General features: G+C 40.5%; 4 protein-coding genes across 5 annotated transcripts; 2 read left to right on the forward strand and 2 right to left on the reverse strand.

Moving 5' to 3' along the window:
• The first annotated feature begins 378 nt into the window (after window positions 1-378).
• On the forward strand, window positions 379-3,918 carry LOC107221675 (26S proteasome non-ATPase regulatory subunit 2). The gene is made up of 4 exons (XM_015660753.2): window positions 379-607; window positions 950-1,680; window positions 1,871-3,441; window positions 3,523-3,918. Exons 1-4 carry the CDS (start codon window positions 530-532, stop codon window positions 3,822-3,824), a joined length of 2,682 nt encoding a protein of 893 aa, XP_015516239.1. The 5' UTR covers window positions 379-529; the 3' UTR covers window positions 3,825-3,918.
• Window positions 3,919-4,101: 183 nt separating this feature from the next.
• LOC107221682 lies at window positions 4,102-19,895 on the reverse strand. Of its 2 annotated transcripts, none has more exons than XM_015660761.2 (2): window positions 19,757-19,895; window positions 4,102-7,305 (listed from the first exon to the last, which is right to left on the reverse strand). In XM_015660761.2, exons 1-2 carry the CDS (start codon window positions 19,762-19,764, stop codon window positions 5,835-5,837), a joined length of 1,479 nt encoding a protein of 492 aa, XP_015516247.2. In that variant the 5' UTR covers window positions 19,765-19,895; the 3' UTR covers window positions 4,102-5,834. The 2 variants fall into 2 exon arrangements, with proteins under 2 accessions (XP_015516247.2, XP_015516248.2); XM_015660762.2 differs by lacking the exon at window positions 19,757-19,895 and adding an exon at window positions 9,496-9,731.
• On the forward strand, window positions 14,523-19,688 carry LOC107221681 (patched domain-containing protein 3). The gene is made up of 11 exons (XM_046740046.1): window positions 14,523-14,883; window positions 15,858-16,104; window positions 16,333-16,403; window positions 16,479-16,691; window positions 16,793-17,988; window positions 18,180-18,304; window positions 18,445-18,606; window positions 18,685-18,955; window positions 19,071-19,192; window positions 19,274-19,421; window positions 19,581-19,688. The coding sequence occupies exons 1-11, from the start codon at window positions 14,786-14,788 to the stop codon at window positions 19,610-19,612; spliced, it is 2,685 nt and encodes an 894-aa protein (XP_046596002.1). The 5' UTR covers window positions 14,523-14,785; the 3' UTR covers window positions 19,613-19,688.
• LOC107221683 lies at window positions 19,684-20,892 on the reverse strand. Its single transcript, XM_015660763.2, has 3 exons — window positions 20,751-20,892; window positions 20,374-20,455; window positions 19,684-20,110 (listed from the first exon to the last, which is right to left on the reverse strand). The coding sequence occupies exons 1-3, from the start codon at window positions 20,835-20,837 to the stop codon at window positions 19,761-19,763; spliced, it is 519 nt and encodes a 172-aa protein (XP_015516249.1). The 5' UTR covers window positions 20,838-20,892; the 3' UTR covers window positions 19,684-19,760.
• Between the last annotated feature and the right edge of the window lie 371 nt (window positions 20,893-21,263).

Raw genomic sequence — 21,263 nt, forward strand, 5'->3', positions numbered from 1 at the left:
TTTAGAAAATATATCCCCATTTTTCAATAAAAAAAAACACTCAATAAATATTACTAATCGTTAATATTAATATGCTGAAAGGCACTGCAAGTAAAAAATAATTTAATTTTTCGTGCAAGACATTTTTTTCGTATAGCGGTGCTGACGTGCGGATTCATTTTTATATGGGCGGAACTCGAGATAACCCCACCGTAATTTTATAAATTTTTCTGTAAAAAAACACCACCAAACCATCAAATTTTTTGTGGCATAATTGGATGTGGTGTAATTTTGTGTAGAATAAAACATCACGGTCAATGATTTTGTATTGTATCGGCCGTATAAATATTTTGAATTATGCGGGTTATAATTTTTTTTCCGCCAGATACCGCTGAGGTCGGCAAAGTGACTCGCAAATCGTTCTCATCACCACGGCAGTCTTTAACCTAACCAAGGAAGTTTTGACGGATTGCCGAATATCTTGAAGCTGAATATCACCTGCTCCGATATCGAATATCAAATTAACTAAAAAGACGTAATAATTAGAAATATGCCAGAGGCAACAAAAGTTGAGGCGAAACCATCAAAGGAGGTGAAGAATGGTAAAGAAGAGGAGAAAAATGATTTGGTAAGTAGATATTATAACCAATTGCTGGCTAACCATTTCGCCTGTTGTACTAAAAATATTAAACCAACTCTGACCGGTGACTTGCACCTTCGTTTTCGTTCGTTCTGCCGCGATTGTCTTCGATGATAAATATAATTCAGTGTTACTCTCGCATCTTCATACCCATTAATTTTTCGCAATCAATAACAATGAAACCCAACTGGGATTTGCCAACTTCATTCCACAAAAAGAATCTTTTTTTAGCTGTGTTCAACCTTTCAGTAAAACTAGAAAAAAAGAAATGAAAAATCCGAATGTATAAAAACCTCACTCATCATTAATGGTTACTTTGTTTTCACACAGTCAGAAGAAGACAAGCTGCTTCAGGAGGAGTTGGGCAACCTAGTCGAAAGGCTGCAAGATTCGAACACATCTTTGTACTTCTCGGCATTAGAACTACTCCGTTCTCAAATACGTGCGTCAACAACGTCAATGACGAGCGTGCCAAAGCCGTTGAAATTTATGCGACCTCACTACGATACAATGAAGGTGGTATATGAAAAGATAAATGACCCGAAAACCAAGGAGCTCTGTTCAGATGTCATATCTGTCCTAGCGATGAGTATGGGAGAGGGAAGGGAATGTCTCAAGTACCGCTTGACTGGTTCAGCGTTAGAAATCGGGGAATGGGGACACGAGTACGTCAGGCATTTGTCAGGCGAGATTGCAGGAGAGTGGGATCAAGTAACCGGCGATGATGCCGAAGTGATCAGGAAAAAACTGGTAGACTTGGCACGTGAAATTGTCCCCTACAACATGGCTCACAATGCCGAAGCCGAGGCATGTGACTTACTCATGGAAATCGAACGGCTCGATTTGCTTGATCAGTATGTTGACGAGAGTGCTTACCCAAGGGTTTGCCTATACCTCACCAGCTGCGTACCTTACGTTGCTGATCCAGAAAATAGTACACTCCTTCACGCTGCCCTCAAGCTCTTCAGGAAGTTTGGCCAGTATCCGCAAGCTCTCAGGCTCGCCATGCAGCTCAATGACTTGACATTGATAGAGGATATTTTTACTTCATGCAAGGATTTGTAAGTTATATCCAGTCCTCATTTTTTGAGAAATGTATTTTTTAACCTGGTTATTATAGCACTGAAATTTTTAGAAAAATTTTTACACCAGAGCTGTTCAAACGGTAATGAAGCAATTGAGCAAAACCAAATAACAAACGCAAAGAGACGTAAATTTATGATCCTTTAATCAGATGACTCCACATTTCAGATCCGTTCAAAAGCAGCTGGCGTTCATGCTTGGTCGTCAGCAAATATTTTTGGAATTGAATGAGAACTCAAATGAGTACGATGACCTGGTTGAAATAATGTCCAACGCCCACCTAAACAACCATTTTCTAAACTTGGCTCGAGAGTTGGATATAATGGAGCCAAAAACACCCGAAGATGTCTACAAATCTCATCTGGAAAATTCGCGACCACCATTTGGAGGTGGTCAAGTAGATTCAGCACGTCAAAACCTCGCGGCAAGTTTTGTAAACGGTTTTGTTAACGCCGCATTTGGTCATGACAAGCTACTGATAGAGGACGGTAATAAGTGGCTCTACAAGAACAAGGAACACGGAATGCTCAGCGCCACAGCTTCCTTAGGACTCGTTTTATTGTGGGACGTTGATGGCGGCTTGACCCCGATCGACAAGTACCTGTATTCCGCTGAGGACTACATAAAATCCGGGGCTCTATTGGCTTGTGGAATCGTGAACTGTGGAGTCAGGAACGAATGCGACCCGGCGCTCGCTTTACTGTCCGACTATGTCCTTCACAGCAGCAACAGCATGCGCGTAGGCGCGATAGTTGGTCTGGGACTGGCTTACGCAGGTTCAAATCGTGAGGCTGTCCTCAGCCTGCTTACCCCTGTGCTTAACGACCCCAAATCTAACTGGGAAGTTATTGCTTGTACTGCTTTGGCCCTCGGTATGGTGGCAGTTGGCTCTTGCAATGCTTACGTTACGACGGCGATAATGCACGCGTTGATGGAGAAGACTGATGCCGAACTGAAAGACACATATTCGAGGTTTTTGCCCCTTGGACTAGGCTTGTGCTTGTTGGGTAAGCAGGAGGCAGCAGAGGCAATAATTGCTGCTCTGGAAGTTGTGCCTGAACCATTCAAGGCGATGGCAACGACTATGGTCGAGGTTTGCGCTTACGCAGGGACAGGAAATGTGTTGAAGATTCAACAATTGCTTCACATTTGTTCAGAGCATCATGAGTCAAGTAATGAGAAGGACGAGAAGAGCGATCGTAAGGAAAAAGACAAAAGGGACGAAAAGAGGGAAGAGAGGGAGAGAGAGCTCAGCTCCCGCCAATCTATCGCCGTACTAGGGATTGCCCTTATTGCTATGGGCGAAGAAATAGGCGCCGAAATGGCATACAGGACTTTTGGGCATCTTCTCAGGTACTGCGAACCTGTCATACGTCGTTCTGTGCCCCTTGCTTTGGGACTCATCTCCGTATCGAACCCCAAACTAAACATCCTCGATACCCTCTCGAAGTTTTCTCACGACAGTGACTCTGAGGTTGCTCACAATGCTATTTTCGCCATGGGACTTGTTGGTGCCGGTACCAACAACGCCAGACTTGCAGCAATGCTCAGACAGCTTGCTCAGTATCACGCCAAGGACCCGAACAACCTATTCATGGTTCGTATCGCACAAGGCCTTACCCACCTTGGAAAGGGAACGTTGACCCTGTCGCCTTACCACAGTGACAGACAACTTCTCAGTCCTGTAGCAGTGGCGGGACTTTTGGGTACTCTGGTCGGATTTTTGGATGTCAAGAACAGTGAGCATTTTTGTGTCTGGAATTTAGCATTTGTTTTCAGGAATAATGCGGTTAAATACAATTATTCATCTTCTTTTGCAGTAATACTTGGTCGCAGTCATTATCTTTTGTACACACTCGCGACAGCGATGCAGCCTAGGATGTTGGTTACTTTTGACGAAGAGCTGAACCCCCTCGCCGTACCTGTTCGAGTTGGTATTGCCGTTGACGTTGTCGGGCAGGCGGGTAAACCAAAGACGATAACGGGCTTTCAAACGCACACGACACCCGTCTTGCTGGCCCACGGAGAAAGAGCGGAAATGGCAACTGAAGAATACGTACCACTGACGCCGATAATGGAAGGTTTTGTAATTCTAAGAAAAAATCCCGACTTCACGCCTTAATAACGATTTTTTATTTTCCACTATTAATGTATTAACTTTTAAAATAAGTATGTGAATGATGAATAATAAAAAAAGTAACGAAATTTAAAGAAGACTGGAAATGTGGATCGCTAAAATTGCCATGCATAATTTTCTTTCAATCATTCGAATGATTAATTTCACGATATTTGAACATGTGTAAAACCCTAGCTTTGTAGCTTCTTCGTCGCCGAAATCCTTTATAGCACACAACTGATCTAGAAGAGAAGGATGCAATTTAATTAAAAAATCAGGCGGGTATATCTAGCACATTCTTTATTTAAATATATAAAACGCATTTAGTATTACACTCATACTTTTCCATTATTTTACCCGATCTAACCCTGGAGGAATTATTCATTGTTTATGCGTATCTTCCAAGTTATTCGGTAATAACATTTCGGGTTAAAAGAACACTTATATATATTTAAACGTATTATAAATATATACACATCCATTCATACTTCATATAGATTAAATAGAATAAATACAACGGAGTTAGAAGTTAATCGCATTTAAGTACCAACGTCGTATTTTAATCATTAGGTACTAATAATGCACTGCCATATCATATTATAGAATGTAGTCTACCGATTTTAGTATCTAAAAAGTAAATATTAAAATTGCAAGTGCGTCGTGAATCTCTTGAAACTGATAACGTTTGCGATTATGCGATACACTTGCAATTTTGCCGATAAATTCTCATTCAATAAACGTTATCTTACATAGTTTCAAGGTAACTGCATATCGTGTCTAACGAATTAATATACTGCGCTAAATGGAAATGAAAAAGAGTATTCGATAAAAAATTGTACTGTTTCGAAGAAATCGCAACACGTGATTATTGGCTTCGAAAGCCTAAAGTTACTGACCGCAAAAGATGACTACATATACGTTACAGCGGTCTAACCAGGCCGCATGACTAAAAATGTTACTATGTCGTTAAATCACTACATATAATTAATCTGCGATTCTGGGACATAATTATCAACCGCCACTGAAGTTCGCAAGAATTTCCACGCCGGCAGAACTCGAGTCATTTTTTGCCAAGTAAGTAAAACTCGATGTGTGCCCGTTAAGGGCATGCACACCTTATAGAATGCGCGGCACCTTGACGTCAAAGATGAAAATATTTCATTCGCAATTCAAGATCGTGTGAGTGTTCGAAGAACGATGGTACGGACGTATTTCAATTCTGTAGTAACTGGAATAGCCGTGAGTGCTCATGTTTTTGGTAATCTGACTATTGGGTGGCACACTGCATATTTCATAGTCGTGAAGTAAACATCCCTACTCCATTGCATCCGTTACTGAATTCCATTTTGTCGTTAACGTGAGTTTCTAACACATTTATTAGTGCAAAACTTCAGTTTGTGATGAGAGCACGATATGATCGTGAAATGCAAATGGGATTTTCTTCGCTTCTTACTTCAGGAACCCGGGCATGTCTGATTGTGAGCGTGAAATCGACTTAGTCACGGCCTGTCAGGAGACTAGGAAATGTTTAAACGGCGTATACAATGTTCAAGACTGAGATCATTTTTGACCCCTTATAGAAGGTAAAATAAATTTATCGTCATCGTAATTGATACGAATCCATGTAGTGTTTGAACGATTCTATGATAATTGAAGGGAAACTATCTAAGAATTCAAACGCGCGATAAGATTCATTGTTTCGTGATTCGTTTGTCTATCTTCTCTTTCTAACAAATCATTTACAAAAAGAAATCAAGAAACGATACATGAACAGATACTCCTATGTCCACCCCAATGTTTCTCCGCGTGCACGTCGTGATTGTACATAGTATTTCCCCGTTCATATGCGTTTGCGTAGTTCAAGACCAACGCCTCTATTCAGTCAATTGAATACGTATAAATTGATGCGAGGTTTGATCACTTTCCAGCCGATTTCGTGCGTCGAAGGAACCAACTAGATACAATGCTTCCTGTACCCTCTGTACCAACCAAGAACACACAACAATCGGCATCGCACTAATCGAAGACCGAGCATGCAGTCTTCTTCTCAGTTTCGGAGGCTGATCCCGAGTAGCAGTCAAGAGCTTTACGAAGTTTGTCAATCCACTCGTCGATGTCTTCGTCAGTGATGCGGCCACCGTCGGCGTCGACGGAAATCGAGCGAGCAAACGACCGTTTGCCGACGAGTGCGGAGAGCATAAGAGTGACCATGGGTATCCCAAGACCGAGAAGAAACATGGGGTGCATAACGTGTTTCATCCCGTGTTTTTTGAAACTTTTGAATAGTTCGGAGAAGAAGCTTTCCTTTTGGTGTTCGTGGTACTTCCCGTATAGATGAGGCTTGATCTTTCCGTACTTGGCAATGTAGTTGTAGTAGTACGGATCGTAGGACTGGGCATATAACTGTGAGTGATAAACGTTAAGATCCGGCGGAGGATGATTGGCGTCCGGAAACCAAGCGCTTGCGTCTTCGTACGGATTCGGAGCCTTAGAGTAATACCGTTTATGGTAGCCGGGTGGCTTGGTGTAAATTATTTCCGGAGCTTCGTGGCCGTAGCCTCCGGGCGGAAATCCTGGAGGCCCCACTCTGGACTGAGCGCGATAAATGCCGCCCACGTACGGCGGCCTCACAACGAAATTCCGCCTCCTGTAGGGGACCGGTGGGCCTCTAAGAACCGCCGGACCCTTTTCGACCATACCTTGGACCGGTCGATTAACCCAGTTTGCGTTATGGCCGATCACCCGATCCGCCGCAAACGGCATTTGGGCTGGTTTTATTTGTGGGTTCGCGTATTCCGGCTGTGCATACTGAGGGTACTGGAGTTCCGGCTGGCCCGCTAGGTTAACTTGCTCGTTTCCGCGACTCAAGTCTTCTCGCTGAGGCAGTACTATGTCCGATATGTGGGGCTGGTGATGGGCCGACAAGTCACTCGGCTTTTGGGCCCCACCCAGGTACTCTTCGAGGGCCACCTTGGACTCCTCGGGTGTTTTCGAGTTCAGGAACATCGCCAGGGCCGCATCTGACTGCTCGGGAAATTCCGGCTGATGCGCGGTTTCCGCATTCTCCGGGTAGGCCTGGTTCCAGGTATGCGTTTTCTCCGCAGGATATGATGCGGGTGCTGACACTGGCGACTTGAGGTCTTCATCCGTGATGGTCTTGTAGGAGTTCGCGGAGGAGCTCACCGCCGATGATATTTCGTTTCTCGTTGAAAGCCGGGGGGGCCCCGGGCTTACAGACCTATCACCGTTAGCTTGGTATTTGTTCTGGGCCCGTTCGGCTTGGAGGCTTTTTGCAGCAAGCAAATACGAATCTGTCTCCGTATCCGAGATTTCCAGGGAACGCCCCTTAGCCGCATTCTCTGCCAACTGCGACTCTTCGGCCGTGTAAATCGTGTCCTCGGTCAAAGGATTACCATCAAAGTTCAACTGACCCCAGGCTGCCTGGATCGTTATTAAAAAGAGAGGAATTACGGATACCCGCATGGTTCTGCAAACACAACAAAAATAAAAGTATTCCGTTAGAGTGTACCACAATTGCCGAATAAACACCGTATGGAGTACAAGTTATGGGTGATTAACCTAAAATCGGAATTACTAATAAATTTGTATTATACTTCAATGGGAAATGATAGCTTGCCTGCAGACTTGAAGATTTATGGACCGTAGTGATAAAAGTCAGTGTATAAATTAAAAACATGTACCAAATAGTTGGAAATAAACAAATGAAATAATTCGCAAGTTAAATATACCATAACGGTAAGTTATTCGGTAAAATTGTACTTATACAGCGAATGATTAATTCGTGTTACAGGTGGTGGTGATTGGCTTTTGGCGGTATATACATCTCTAGTGATCGATGCAAATGATGGGTTATTACACCGATTCATGTACGCTGTAATAAATTGTTTCCGTACGTCATTAGTTGAAAAAATAAAACTGCTATCATGACGACACTATAATGCAAATATCAAGGCAAACGACCGAAATACACGAGATGGAGTCATGCGATAGAACGTTTCCGATCGCCGGTTTCTTGTCACGCACATTATACATGTATGGAAATTTATTGAATTTGCTTAAACTTTGTCATTCGTTTCATCGTTAGAAGTCTAAGAATAAATTTTACGATGTTCATTATGTTTATATCATGGGAACCAAAACCTCGCTAAACATGTTTTACAATTACGCAATAGTGCTAGGATTCAATGTTTGCATAATATATGTATGTATAAGGAAATGATCTATGGCATCTCGTGTATTACGTAATACATACTCGTTTCAGATTCGAGTCTTTTGAGTTTTATTTCATTGTTTTACTTCTATTTTTAATTCTAAATTTGCCTAACTCGTTTATGAAGCGAACCTTATAAACCTCCAACAGGAGCGCAAAGCGATTAAAAGGAGAAAGAATGTCTAAAGAAAAGGAAAGAGAAGAGAGATATAAAGTATGAAAACGAGAATCAACTGTTGCTTTCAAACTCGATATCCTTCTCAATCGTTGCTCCTGTATCCTGTACAATGCCAATTTCTTCTGTGTGGTGTAAATTTATAAAGAGGAAATCGGTGCGGGTGATTCGACCTCGAAAAATAAACGAAATGTTACCAGCCGACTCGTATCGCTGGTCGAGAGAAAGTAGTACCCATACCGGGAAGGGAAAAAAGGAACGAAAGAAGGTAAAAAAAAAAATACAGCTGGAATGAAAAAAAAGAACAGCATCAAGACATTCTCTGACAATTCACGTTCACGGGTTGTTTAAGCAGTTCGAGGTGTGTCACAGTAAGAGATATCGAATGTCCGGCAATAACGTCCGCATAGTAAAAGGCTTTCTAAAACCGTTAATTTCATTATACAAAACGATCACCTTACAGCTAAGCACATGTATGTATATGTATTTTAATGTACAAGTTTTTAGGAGGATAAAACAGTCTTTTCTGAAATTAAAAGTTTACATTTTCTGAAAGAACTTGCATTCGCGGCATCTAATTGTAAGTCGGGTGGATATATTTTTGCGGTCGGCGGCCGAATAAATTATATCCGGAATTCAAATGATTCCACTTACATACATTATTATCATTATTGTTGTTACACACACATCTATATGTATATAGTATATTATAAATATTTGTTACTAAATGGTCATGCATTTGCAAGCCAATTGCTGCTGATCTGTTTGCAAGGTAGTTGATACGACGAAGCAAGCGGATGATAAGTTTTGAATATACATGAATATCTTCACGCTAGAGTGATCAACCGTGAATGCGTGCATTCGTAATAACGCGTTATCTATCTTTAAGTTTGTTGATGAGGTATACATTTTGCGCACAAAGTATGATATGCCTTTTGCAAATTTATTCATGGTCTTTACCGTTACATTAATGAATATTTCCTTCTGAACCTTGTGAACCGGAAAATCCAGTATTGACCATTAATTCGAAATTAGATTTTCATCTAAACTCATTTATATTCTATACATGGCTCTCGGATTGAAAACGGTTCTTACACTTACGAGAAACCCCGTTGTCCAACTTTTACAGTAACAATAGAACATGTGCGAATATTTATATCATATATAATAAATTTTTTTAAAAAATAGGAACATGAGATACTTGATGTATGGATAATCACGTGATGCGGAAAAAGGTAAATCATTTCTATTGCGAGGAATCGCGTACTTACAACTAATTGGATCCTGGTAGTCGACCATGCACGTGAATCATCGAATCATGCGGTGTGATTTGGCGTATGAAGAAAGTGAAGTGAAACGGACGCTACAACGGGTGATAAAAACAGAATTGGGAAAGGAATGAAATAAAATTGAAAAAATCACCCGCGAATATATGAATTTAAACCGCGCGACGCGGAACTACTCATCCGTCGAGTCCGGCCGGTTTAAAGGATTCGAAGACACTGAGCTCGTCTCACAGCGAGAAAGGAGTTTGTGGATTCCCTCCAGAAGATGCTCAGTCAACCTACACCTTGACGATATACATATAGAGCCACATTTTACCTACATATACAAATACACTTTAATTTATCCATCTTATACGTTTACACTGCCATGGTTTTAAATGCGTTGTTGTACACCTTCGACTCAGTGGTCAGCAATAGAGGGGGAGTCTAGACTCCAAACGGTCTGGTCCAGGGATGTAACGACGAACCAAGAAATTTTATCGCAACATTAACTAGCATTTTGTTCGAATCCAGTAAAAGAAATTACGATTTATCGTAAAGGTATACTTCGGTTCGTATCTTATTTATATAAAAAAATTTCCACATTACAAGAATCTACCAAACACCAGGATATGGGATCGTTCAACGACCAGTCCGCCCACTAAACGCAACGTCCAGGATAAAAATGGACAGGGTAACGGGCCAGTTCGTCACCGAGATCTATCGTACCAAAAAAGATGAATTAGACAGATCAGACAGATGAATACTGAAGAGTCTTCAATTGGATCGTCGAATCACACAGACGGTGAGAATTAATTGTTTTCGCATATAATTAGAGGAATGACAGAGTGACGATAAAACATTATTGCATCTGCAACGTCTAGTAATACCAATTGCTAGACTACGTCCAAAGTAGTGGATCCCACCTTAAAGTGCCAGATCCAAACGTGGGACCACGTCTCAGTGGTCACTGACAGGTTTCTCGTTGACCTTCAAACAGTTGTTGATGGACGTGGGTATTGGCCCGCCGAAAAAGAGCCTCGAAACGGAGAGACAAGAACCATACTTGTATAACTGGCTACTCTTCTTTCCAAACCGTGCGTGTATGGTAGAAGGTAACCATCCGTTCATCGGCGGCAGTAATAAGCACGGAGGAACACTTTCTTTGTACTCAGCTCACCAAGATTGGGCTAAGAGAAGAAAGGAAGGAGGGAATGCCACCCCACACATTGAAAGAGTACGAACAGGATTTAAAGAAAAGAAGACTAAATGGAAGGCTTCGTAAGTCCACCGCCGATGCGTTCATGCAGACACAACGATAAAGCATGACGATTGGGGCCCAGCAGGAGGTCATCGTCCGTAGAATTGACCAACTTATGAACAACAGTTTCGGAATAACTACCCGCCCTTACTTGATTCATGGTTAAAATACGTCTTTGAGCAAGTTTTAGCTCGGTAGTTATTAATAGTTGATACGCTTTGCTATATGAAGATCAGTGTTTACGTAGATCCAGGCACGTCGGTACCATTCATGACCATAACCTCAGATTACACGCAACGAGTGTTGCCTCAAATGGTACTAAGACTACTGAAACCAGTACATCTATCTTGATCAAACGTTTGACAGGAATTTATTGTGGTGCTAGTGGCACTTAGGTCCGAGGTACGATAGTGGCGCGGTTAGCCCCACCTTGAACCAAGATTCCAAGGTGTATCTATGCTCATTGAGGAAAGTAAAGCCGCCGTTAGACCAGGATATGAATACGCACTGTGTCTGTGAGTGTCCGCTGTGTCTGCGAATGGTTCTTACCGTAAATTGTACTTTGACAAACATTGTCGAGTCTGTTAAAGAATTCTAAAGTGGATGTATGCGTGATGGCTCTAGAAATAAGAATTATGTCCCACTTGTGACGGTGGTTTTGGTTCGTCTATTTATTCTTCTTCTTCTTCTTCTCGTTTACTTTATTATTGTTATTACTGTCCCAGATTACTGCAATCGTCGCCACTATAATGTCATTCGCGAAAATTCCCCATTAATTATACATTCAACCGAATTTCATTCAACGTTGTTCAGTGCCGTCACAAAAAAATTCTGACAATTATGTATCTACCAAGAATAGGCGACCGGAACTCTTATCAATCTTTTCGTCCACACTGTCTAGACTCAGGCTCTGAATGTCGGCACAGTGTGATTTGCAGGCGTGTCTGAATTACGAATGAAGTGTGAGTGCGGCACGAACACGTCGGGAATTAAGTCTGAATAGAGCAAAGGTTAAATTGTTAACTAACCCTGGTAAAGTACTCAAATTTGGTTCATTATGAGACCTTCTTCGTTGGAATTGACTTCCATTAAAGCAAGTCGCGTGCAGCAGGAATTGTGATGTATACATTGCGTCTGGGTAAAATTACTTTAATGTCATTACATCCGTGGGAGGAAGTATAATACATCGTAGGGAGCGATTCTCTAACAAATTCCTCGCCTAAATAGTTGACTGCTAAACTTCCAAATTCTCGCGATTTCTTTGAGCTTTTTTTTCTATCATCTGACGCGAGTCAAGTTAAAAACCAACTCCACGTACGGTGTAGTACAACCGATTGTTTAGAAAGTATAATTACTTTTTTCGCAGGTTTTAATGATTATATACGGATAGGATATTGCTCGTAAACGGGAAAGTGAAGAATTTCTGTTTTGTAAATATGCTGTATTAATTTGCGATACTGTCCAAACAATTGCCGAAGAATTCACCAATTAGAGCTTTCCATGAAAATTTTTTTTGCCAGGTATTAACAATTAATGTTGAATAATTTTTCACCCCCTTATTTTAAATTTGCGAATTAGTGATCGTCTATCAATCAACAAGCGTTGTAATAATATAAAATATAAATCAGGCCGTAACGAATCAGAAAAAAAAGTTTTTGTTTTTTGACACAATTTTGAAAGGCGGCATCTCGTTTAAACTGTGCCACAACTCACACGTGTATTAAAACTTTTGGTGAAGGTTATTAACCCGGTTTAGTATCAATTCGATAAATACATTGGAACGCTCCAGGGAATTACTAATTTGTAGCAACTAAAAGTTACAAAAAGTTTTACCTATGTATTTTTCTTTTTCTCATGGCATAACGCATGGCTTTTTGAACCATGGTTCATCGATTATCATCGGTCAAATCGAATATGAGAGCAGTGTAAAAAAAAATTAGCATGACCATGAAATTATGACGTGAAGTCGTAAAAGAAAGAAGAAGAAGGAGAAGAAGAAAAAGATCATTGTACATAGGTTTTAGAATTTTTTTTTCTCTTTCCATCATTCGAACGCTGAGAAGTTTCCAAAGATTCCAGAGAGAAATCTAGCACAAGTTCTTCAAATATCCGGGAATTAGGTATATTTTAAGTATGTTTGTTTAGACTGGTTTATTAGAAATATATTCAATAGATGCCGCGTTATCGGAATAACAAAATATCCGTACAATTAGTTACATCGAAAGTACAGTTACGTGTTACTCATTACTCGACGCTGAGAAACTTGGGGGGATTTCAAGGTAAATGTCCATGCACATAACATAATTTGCATACTGGACAAGTTCACCTAATTGACGTTAAAAATTTTTTAAGCTATGTGACGAAATTTCTGCTGTTTTATGCATTAGCTATTTTATGTGCACAGAAATTTCACGCATGCAATTTAAAAGGGTGGCCTCTTTATATACAGCCGTGAAACGATTAATGCTGGCGAAAAACAAGCGTGTAAGTCTACGAGTGAAAGTATCCCGACATCTACCAGTGATTCATTAATTATTATTTGACCCGTTCTGCTTCCGAAGACCTTTAGCAGAATTCTTGGAGCATCGTGAGGTGTTCGAAACGAGGCACGGGCTCAAGACCAAGAGTGGCAAATTTCCACTCAAGGCCAAGTTTACCGTCAAAACTGGAACAGAATCTTGGAGGCAGAACGCCCTAAGATGCCACTGAAGCAAATATCGCAGTAATATATTTGCTGGCATATATTACGACGTGATATTATACTTCACATGTTAACAATAAGCCAGTAAACTTACTACAATTATCGCTACTAGTTTTATTCGATTAATTGAGTTTTTCGATTAATCGTTTTACCGATTAATCGATTAATCGACGTTTTCGATTCATGTACCTACTGACCCACGGAATTATTATGAGGCAGTTCCGATTAGCGATTAATTGAAAAAACGATTAATCGAAACCGTCGATTAATCGATAATTGGAAAACGATTAATCGAAATCGTCGATTAATCAATTAATCTGCAAATGTGGGACTACATAAATCCGCGATTTTTTCGTTAAAGACACATGCGTGATTATCTGGGCATAAGTATGTGGAAATCATATCATTGCCAAGTTTCGTGAAAAGCATGACGATCAAGATTTTACTTACAGTGTTCGCGGTTTAGGAGAAAGTTTTAGCTGATATATATTCAAATTGGACGAGGTGCGGGTCAAATTCGTGAAAAACTAAACATATAGTCCGTGATTTGAAACACACCTACCAACAGTTCCGGAATCGTCTTGCAATTAAACATCAGCCGTCAAACCAAAGAAGGAGAAGACGAAGTAAAGAAGAGGGTCTAAAGGTGAAGTTAGCATAGATATTAGACGCAACCAGAGTGGCATAGTATCCAAAAGTGGGCCAGGCATAACAAAATTGGCAATACATGTATTTACATTCATATACGTATCTAAATCTATACTGTCTTGGCAGTTTTTGGCTGACGCAGGCCACGCGTTGTATTCCTAAGATATGCCAATGTACTTTTCCTTCCATGGGGCAGGTCCCGATAACGCCCCAAGGGTTATTCTTCTTACGTGTCAGCTCTCGTGCGAAAGGTGGTCCAGGTATACTCTCTCTCAGTACCGATGATACGGTGAAAATGAGGAGCGCACAAAGATGTTGACGATGTAATCAGTAATTGAGAAGATGATAGTTTTGTGTGCTGTATCATTTATTTATTTAAAAGGTATTTACTGTTACCTTTTTTCTTCACTTCGCGACAGTTCAACGGCCAATAAAAGAGCTCGAATCATCGTCCCCAGTTTCATTGGTCGATGATGATGATAGTTAGACCCAAGGCGCCTCTTGTCAAGTGAGCCGGGCATGGAAGGCTCGTAATTGTTTCATATTACATTTGTCGTCTGCCGCGTCACGTACTGATGTAGAACGAGCGAGCGAGTAGAACGAGCGATGCTTGGAAGTGTAACAACATCGTGAAACGCCAGTAATAGTAATCGTTTGAATATAAAGTGAAAAACGCCCAACTTAAGATGGAACCTGGACGAAGCGGTCGTTCGAAAAGCTTCTGGGAAAGGTGCAAGGCTTTCCTACGCAAGATTCATTTCAATACCGACAAGATATTCTATCGGTAAGTTCGATTTCGGTTTAACCGGCATGAAGGTATGATTCATCCTAACCCTTTCGATTGTCAACGGGATGAATGAGGTGGTCAATTACCTTACATTGATTTAGAGGACTGGAATGATCGAAACAAGGATTTTCAAATGATCATGAATCCGCGCATAGTTCGTCCGTTACAACGAAATCACGAAGACTAAGATAGGGTGATCACATATGACACAGGACCTGTTCTACTATATAAAGTGCATAATGTGTGTCCACGTTCTCAGTTGACGTTCGCGCCAATGCATAATTTTAGACGCGACCGAGTCTAGCACGCTTTAATTAATAGATGTAATCAAAACTCCTGACATTCTACCACCAGCTTCAATCTTTGACAGTGAAAATTGAAGCAGTTACTACGTAATTACTTCCATTCATCTCCAATAGCCATAAAACGATAGCGTGCTAAATCGCCAAACAAGTTACAATCATTACTTGTTACGATTGTTATAGAACTACTGCAGGTCATCGATTTGTCAGATTGCATTTTAAGCTACGGTATCCGAACGTCTGTTATCGTCAATAGACAATGCAAGGAAGACTGCATGTGCTTGATGACATCTTCGTATTTAATTGAGCACAATTCATACGTACTTAAGTTATAAAGAAGTACGTGATCCGTTTAAAGATATCACGTCAATGTTGGCTTGAGACGATTACATCTATAAAAACGGTTGCCAATTTCTTGCTGTTAATAGCGATAACAAATATATAATCAAGACACAATTATATTTTACCAAACTTGTTGAAAATTAAATATATGAAGAACTTTAGCTGGTTCTTTGCTGATTAGACTCTACTTATAACGTAATATTCGATGCTTTTTGTGTACGGCATATATTACATAAGGTTTATTGAAACGATTTTAGTTACTCATCACCGAACGTCTAAAACGTTACACCTTCAAACTTCATAGCAGCGATTAAAATGTTTTTTCAGTATAGGGGTGAGCATAGCCACGCGGCCATGGCTTTGGTTAATAATATCGTTCTGCATAAGCGCGGTGTGTGGTCCAGGATTTCTTTTCTGGGCGGAAGAAGTGGACGATGTTGAGCTCTTCATGCCCCTGGATTCGATTGTCAGGGCCGACGCTGCCTGGGTCAAGGAACACTTCAGAGACGATCTCAGATACGAAAGTATTATAGTTACTGCTCCAAACGTGCTAGATTCAGAAGTTTTGCAAGCTGTAAGTGATTAAGATTATCCCGCAGAGATATTTGAAATGAAACAGAGAGGTAGAATGTAACTATATGTGTTCCGAATTGAGAGAATCATTGAGGAGAAAATCTTTGTATCTTCCATAGTCTTTCTTTTGCACACTATATTAGAAACGAAAGACGCGAAAGCCAGAAGATATTCGACAACGATAATGCTTCAGTTCACACGTCTCATGTATTATACATTCATTTTACAGCTGTACGAGATAGAGGAGTCCGTTAAAAGCATCGTGGTCGACAATGACACTTGGAATGACGTTTGCGCGGGGTAAGATGCTCTGGGAGTAGAGTTTTTTCTCATTTTTAAATCGAAGTAATTTGGTGATTCGACTCGTGTCCACAGATACTTGACGTGGTTTGAAGACGAAGAAGGAACAGTGGATCTTGGTGAAACGGAATTCACTGCTGAAATAATGGCGAATTTGAATACCTCGATAAAACACGATTGCTTATATCAATCGTTATTAAAGGTATGGAGGCCTGAAGAAAGGACGAACTTTCAAAACGCTAACAGAGACTCAATACTTGCCGATGTTACGGCGGCCCTAAGCGACCAGTGAGTTATTGTTGGAAAGAAACGAAACATTTCATGGGGTCTTCCAATACCCAGACGTATTGTTGAAAATGAAAAGAAGTCAATATTTTCATCTCTTTCAGAAACAACAACAACATGCTGTTGGATATTTCTCTTCTGTTATCCGGAGTGAAATACGACGCAAGGGGATACGTGGTTGGGGCAAAAGCGACGATCCTAAATTTCTTATTAAAAAAATCGCATCCTCGTTCACCGGATTGGGAATTGGAGTTCATTAAGAAGGTGCTCTACTCGAACCGCACCTTGCCTGATGGAATGGCGATCTACGCGGTAGCGACGAGAAGTTTCACCGACTTTCTTCATCAGGTCTTGAACAGCAATATGACCGTCCTTTTCTGCGGCCTCTCGTTGATCGTCATTTACATAATCCTGATGATCGGAAGGTGCAACATTGTTCAGCAGAGGATTTACCTCTCCATAGTCGGGGTGTCGGTCATAGGACAAGCGATCCTTTCGGCCTACGGAATTTGCTACTACATGGGATACTTCTACGGTCCGATACATCCTATCCTGCCGTTTTTGCTACTCGGTATCGGAGTGGACGACATGTTCGTAATTATGCAGAGCCTTGAGAACATATCCAAGGTCGAAAAGCCGTCGGATCTAACGGAACGGATAGCTCGGGCCTTGCAGCAATCGGGAATGTCGATAACTGTGACGTCGGTTACGAACATTGTGGCATTTGCAATCGGAGTAACAACGGTGATGCCGTTCTTGGAATCGTTCTGCATGTTCGCAACGATGGGTATTCTCTTCCTCTACATATTTGAGATCACCTTTTTCGTTAGCTGTTTGGTGTACGATGAGAGGCGGCTTCAGCTCCAGAGGGACGGATGCTGTTGTCGCCCGACTCCCGAATGGAAGCCGAACGGGTGCAGCCAGAAAAACATCCAGCAGACTATATTCGAGAAATTTTTAGGACCATTCGTTACGAAGACTCCCGTCAAAATAGCAATCCTAGCTGTGACCACTTTCATCCTCGGGTCGAACGTATGGGGCATCTGTCAGCTTGAGCAGAACTTCGACCCCACTTGGTACTTAAATCAGGACTCGTATCCCATACTGTACAACAATAAGCTGAAGGAGTATTTTCCCAAGTATGGTAAACGGGCCGGTATTTATCTCGGCGATGTTGACTACTATCGGGACCACCAGGCCTTGGTCAACTTCACCGAAGCTTTGAAGGCAAACCCCTACGTTAATAACCAAACCGTCGATTGCTGGTTCATCGCCTTCGATAAGTGGTTGCAAGCACGAAGTCTAGGTCAATATTCTTCCCAGCAGAATCAAGTTTTCACAGTTATACCCTCCTGATAAATAGAGTTATTGTATAGTTTCAAAATTTAATTTATATTCACATGTTAGGCTTCTGGCAAGACTGACACTATCATGTAGACTGTTAGGTTGAAATGTTAAGCCCTATGTTTTATTTATTTCTGTGTTTCTCAGACCCCGAAGACAACGACGAATATCACAGTTACTTGACAGAGTACTTGCTGCTCACGAAAGAGGGTCAAGCTTACATAAAAGACATCAAATTTAGCAGAATACCAATCAACGAATACAACATTACGGTAAATTTAGGTTTTGGTTCTTCAATACTACTTAAATTTCCATTACCAGTCAATGTAGTCATCTAGTTGAGAATATTACGATTTCACACGAGAATCTAGAATATTCCATACATCATTTGACGACGAACGCTCGTTTTCAGACATCACAGATTCAAATACAGCACGTGTTAATAAATACAACGTCGGATCAAATTCGCGCGATGGAATTAATCAGAGAGACTGTAGAATCAATAAATTTCTCAACGGGTAACGAGCATGTAGCAGTATTCTCTCCAGATTATGTATCGTGGACAGCAAACAAGGTAATCGCATGAAGAACACTTCCAATTTACCTTTCACTTAATTTGAGTAAAAACTATTTAAAAACAATGCTGTTTCAGATCATCGGCGAAGAACTAATCAGAAATTTGGGTCTGGAAATTCTAGCCGTTGGGCTTGTAACGATAATTTTGCTTCAAGACTTGGAAGCTTCATTCTGGGTAATTTGCTGCGTTTTATTCACACTTGTCGATTTATTGGGTTCCATGTACTACCTGGGGCTAACGATTGAAATATCGTCCAGCATAATGGTCCTACTTTGTGCTGGTTTGGCAGTGGATTATGCAGCCCACATTGGGATGGAATTTACCAGGATGAAAGGAACGAAAAACGGTTCGTTATACTCGGGACATTTCGTAAAGTTTCGGATCACTTTGCAAATGTACGTTATTATCTGCAATTTCGATGAACACATAATTTATTTGTTTTTCATTTCTTTTTCTGTCAGAGCGAGCTGTGGCAACGCTAAGTGTAATGGGACCCGCTGTGTTCAACGGTGGCCTCAGTACGTTCCTAGCATTCGTGCTTCTGGGTGCTAGCGAAGCGTATTTATTCAGTACGTTTTTCAAGGTATGATCAAATTTTCGTGACTTTGAAAGAGAATAGCTAAACACTATTACATACTGATATATTTTTCCATAATTTTTTCAGCTCTTTACATGTCTTGTGGTATTCGGACTCTTTCACGGTCTCTTCTTCTTACCTGTGATACTTAGCCTATTCGGACCAAATGAGTTGAAGATTGAAAAGGATGCTGAGATTGTCACGACACCACAGCAAATTTCCATGAACAATAAAAGTAAGCGGTCCTTATACATTTTAATGAAAATAAAAAATCACTGGTAAAAGCTAGTGATGTTTCGTGTCTCAACAAATTGGAGCAATCATTCTCCTACTTTTCTCGGTATATTACTTATTATTTTAACTTCCATGGCGACAAAAATGTTTATTTTTTCAGGCCAAAGTATTGACGTAGAACAACAGGATTAAATTAAGACTGCATAGAATGTAAATGTTTTTAAATATAAACGAGTTTTTAATCGAATAAAAGAATGATTCTATTGTTCATTACGATGTTTTATTATACCCCCACGCATTTTAATATAAATAATTGTAGGTAATTCGTCAACTCACAGTTTCATTTCTGTCTTCTAGTCTTCACCTCTGTCCATCCATTGTCTTCATTCTCCTCAGCATCCATTTTCTCAACTGCTTCGTCATTTTTCATCTCATCTCTTACTCCTTCCAGAAGTTTAGGTTGCGCTAAAGTTTCCTTGGCGGGTTTCCTGCCCATTATCCATGGCTGAAGTGGGGGCAATTTCGCCATCTCCGTTACCGCTGTGGCTTCATCTCCATCCATACAATATTTATGAAATCTCAACAATACTTTGGCAACATCTGCTGCGCTATCATCTTGCAACTCTGTCTGGAAAGCCTCGTCCATATATTCTTCTATTTCCGCAGCTATATCATCAGTATCTAGTCCCTCTGCAAATTTAGATTCGACATGTAAGATACAAATTATCGCACGTATGAAATTATCATAAATGAGTTGGAAGCAAAATATTCACATTAGAACATTCAAAAGTAAATAGTCTGAACGTTTTGTATAGCTGAAAAAAATAAAATAAAAAGTATCTTATACTTTATTTCCACAACTGAAATCGGTTATATGAGCAACGTGAAGTCAGATTATATAGAAGATTATGTGAGAAGTGCAATATTTACATACGTAAGCAATGGAGACTAACCATTCATGTATAAGACTTCTGTAATGTATGCCGGGAAATCTTCAGCCCTATCTCTACTTCCCATTCCATGCTCAACAGCAAGCTGCAAAAAGAATTTGAATTATTATTATTTAGAGAAATTGTTGTTCATACATACGTGGCTTAGCAGTATCGATTATCTCTACAAAACAAGTCCGGAGGATTGAAGTCAATTTAATTACAGGTTTTGTATTGCTGCTTTGTATGAAACTATTCGGAACTGATTAATGATACTCTACAGAAATGCTTTGTAGAAGGCAACTTGTTCCGGGCGAAGGGAGGTTATGATGTTGAAAGGAGATAATTATTGTGATTAACAATAGAACGACAGCGAGATGCTGGTGAATTTAATTACATACGTTTAGAGCGGTCCAGTTGCTCAATACCCGTTCAGAAATCGTGAGAAAAAAATCCTTCGTGCTCGCCATGTCTCTCGATACAGGCATGCAGCATTGAGGTTATACAGTACCAAGTCGTAACGTAGTCGTAACGATGAAAAGACTTTTTATCGACGGAGGAAAACAGTGCAACAGCACAGGCGAAGAGGTGCAAAATTTTTTATCAGTTTTCGGCTGTAAGATTCGATGCGTTAATCACACCTAATGTAGACATATATACGCAATCCTTTTCCTTTGTAAAATGACCTCGATATTATAGAGGTCTCGAATGAATCGATTCCGTCATTTTTCATACTCCGTCAAAGACAATTACGTCGATATAGTGCAGCCAAGAATTTATTCCAGCACTTTTCAAAATCGCGAAATTTTTCACCAAAAATACAAAGGGGTTAGCCTTACTTATTTTTGGGCCGAAAAATTTTTGGTCTTTGATTCGATTTGCATGACCTATTCTCGACTGATTAGACTCCCAGG

This window comes from Neodiprion lecontei, chromosome 5 (genome assembly GCF_021901455.1).
Source record: "Neodiprion lecontei isolate iyNeoLeco1 chromosome 5, iyNeoLeco1.1, whole genome shotgun sequence".
NCBI classification, from domain to species: Eukaryota; Metazoa; Arthropoda; class Insecta; order Hymenoptera; family Diprionidae; genus Neodiprion; species Neodiprion lecontei.

What these genes read in the sequence shown, in the direction of transcription:
- LOC107221681 (XM_046740046.1), top strand. Translation starts at nt 14,786, where the DNA reads ATGGAACCTGGACGAAGCGGTCGTTCGAAAAGCTTCTGGGAAAGGTGC. An exon ending in ACCGACAAGATATTCTATCG is followed by an intron (nt 14,884 to 15,857) that starts GTAAGTTCGATT and finishes ATGTTTTTTCAG; the next exon opens with TATAGGGGTGAGCATAGCCA. An exon ending in GATGAAAGGAACGAAAAACG is followed by an intron (nt 18,956 to 19,070) that starts GTTCGTTATACT and finishes TTTTTCTGTCAG; the next exon opens with AGCGAGCTGTGGCAACGCTA.
- LOC107221675 (XM_015660753.2), top strand. Translation starts at nt 530, where the DNA reads ATGCCAGAGGCAACAAAAGTTGAGGCGAAACCATCAAAGGAGGTGAAG. An exon ending in TTTACTTCATGCAAGGATTT is followed by an intron (nt 1,681 to 1,870) that starts GTAAGTTATATC and finishes TCCACATTTCAG; the next exon opens with ATCCGTTCAAAAGCAGCTGG. An exon ending in ATTTTTGGATGTCAAGAACA is followed by an intron (nt 3,442 to 3,522) that starts GTGAGCATTTTT and finishes CTTCTTTTGCAG; the next exon opens with TAATACTTGGTCGCAGTCAT.
- LOC107221683 (XM_015660763.2), bottom strand. Translation starts at nt 20,837, where the DNA reads ATGCCTGTATCGAGAGACATGGCGAGCACGAAGGATTTTTTTCTCACG. An exon ending in GCAACTGGACCGCTCTAAAC is followed by an intron (nt 20,456 to 20,750) that starts GTATGTAATTAA and finishes TTCTTTTTGCAG; the next exon opens with CTTGCTGTTGAGCATGGAAT. An exon ending in AGAAGTCTTATACATGAATG is followed by an intron (nt 20,111 to 20,373) that starts GTTAGTCTCCAT and finishes CTAAATTTGCAG; the next exon opens with AGGGACTAGATACTGATGAT.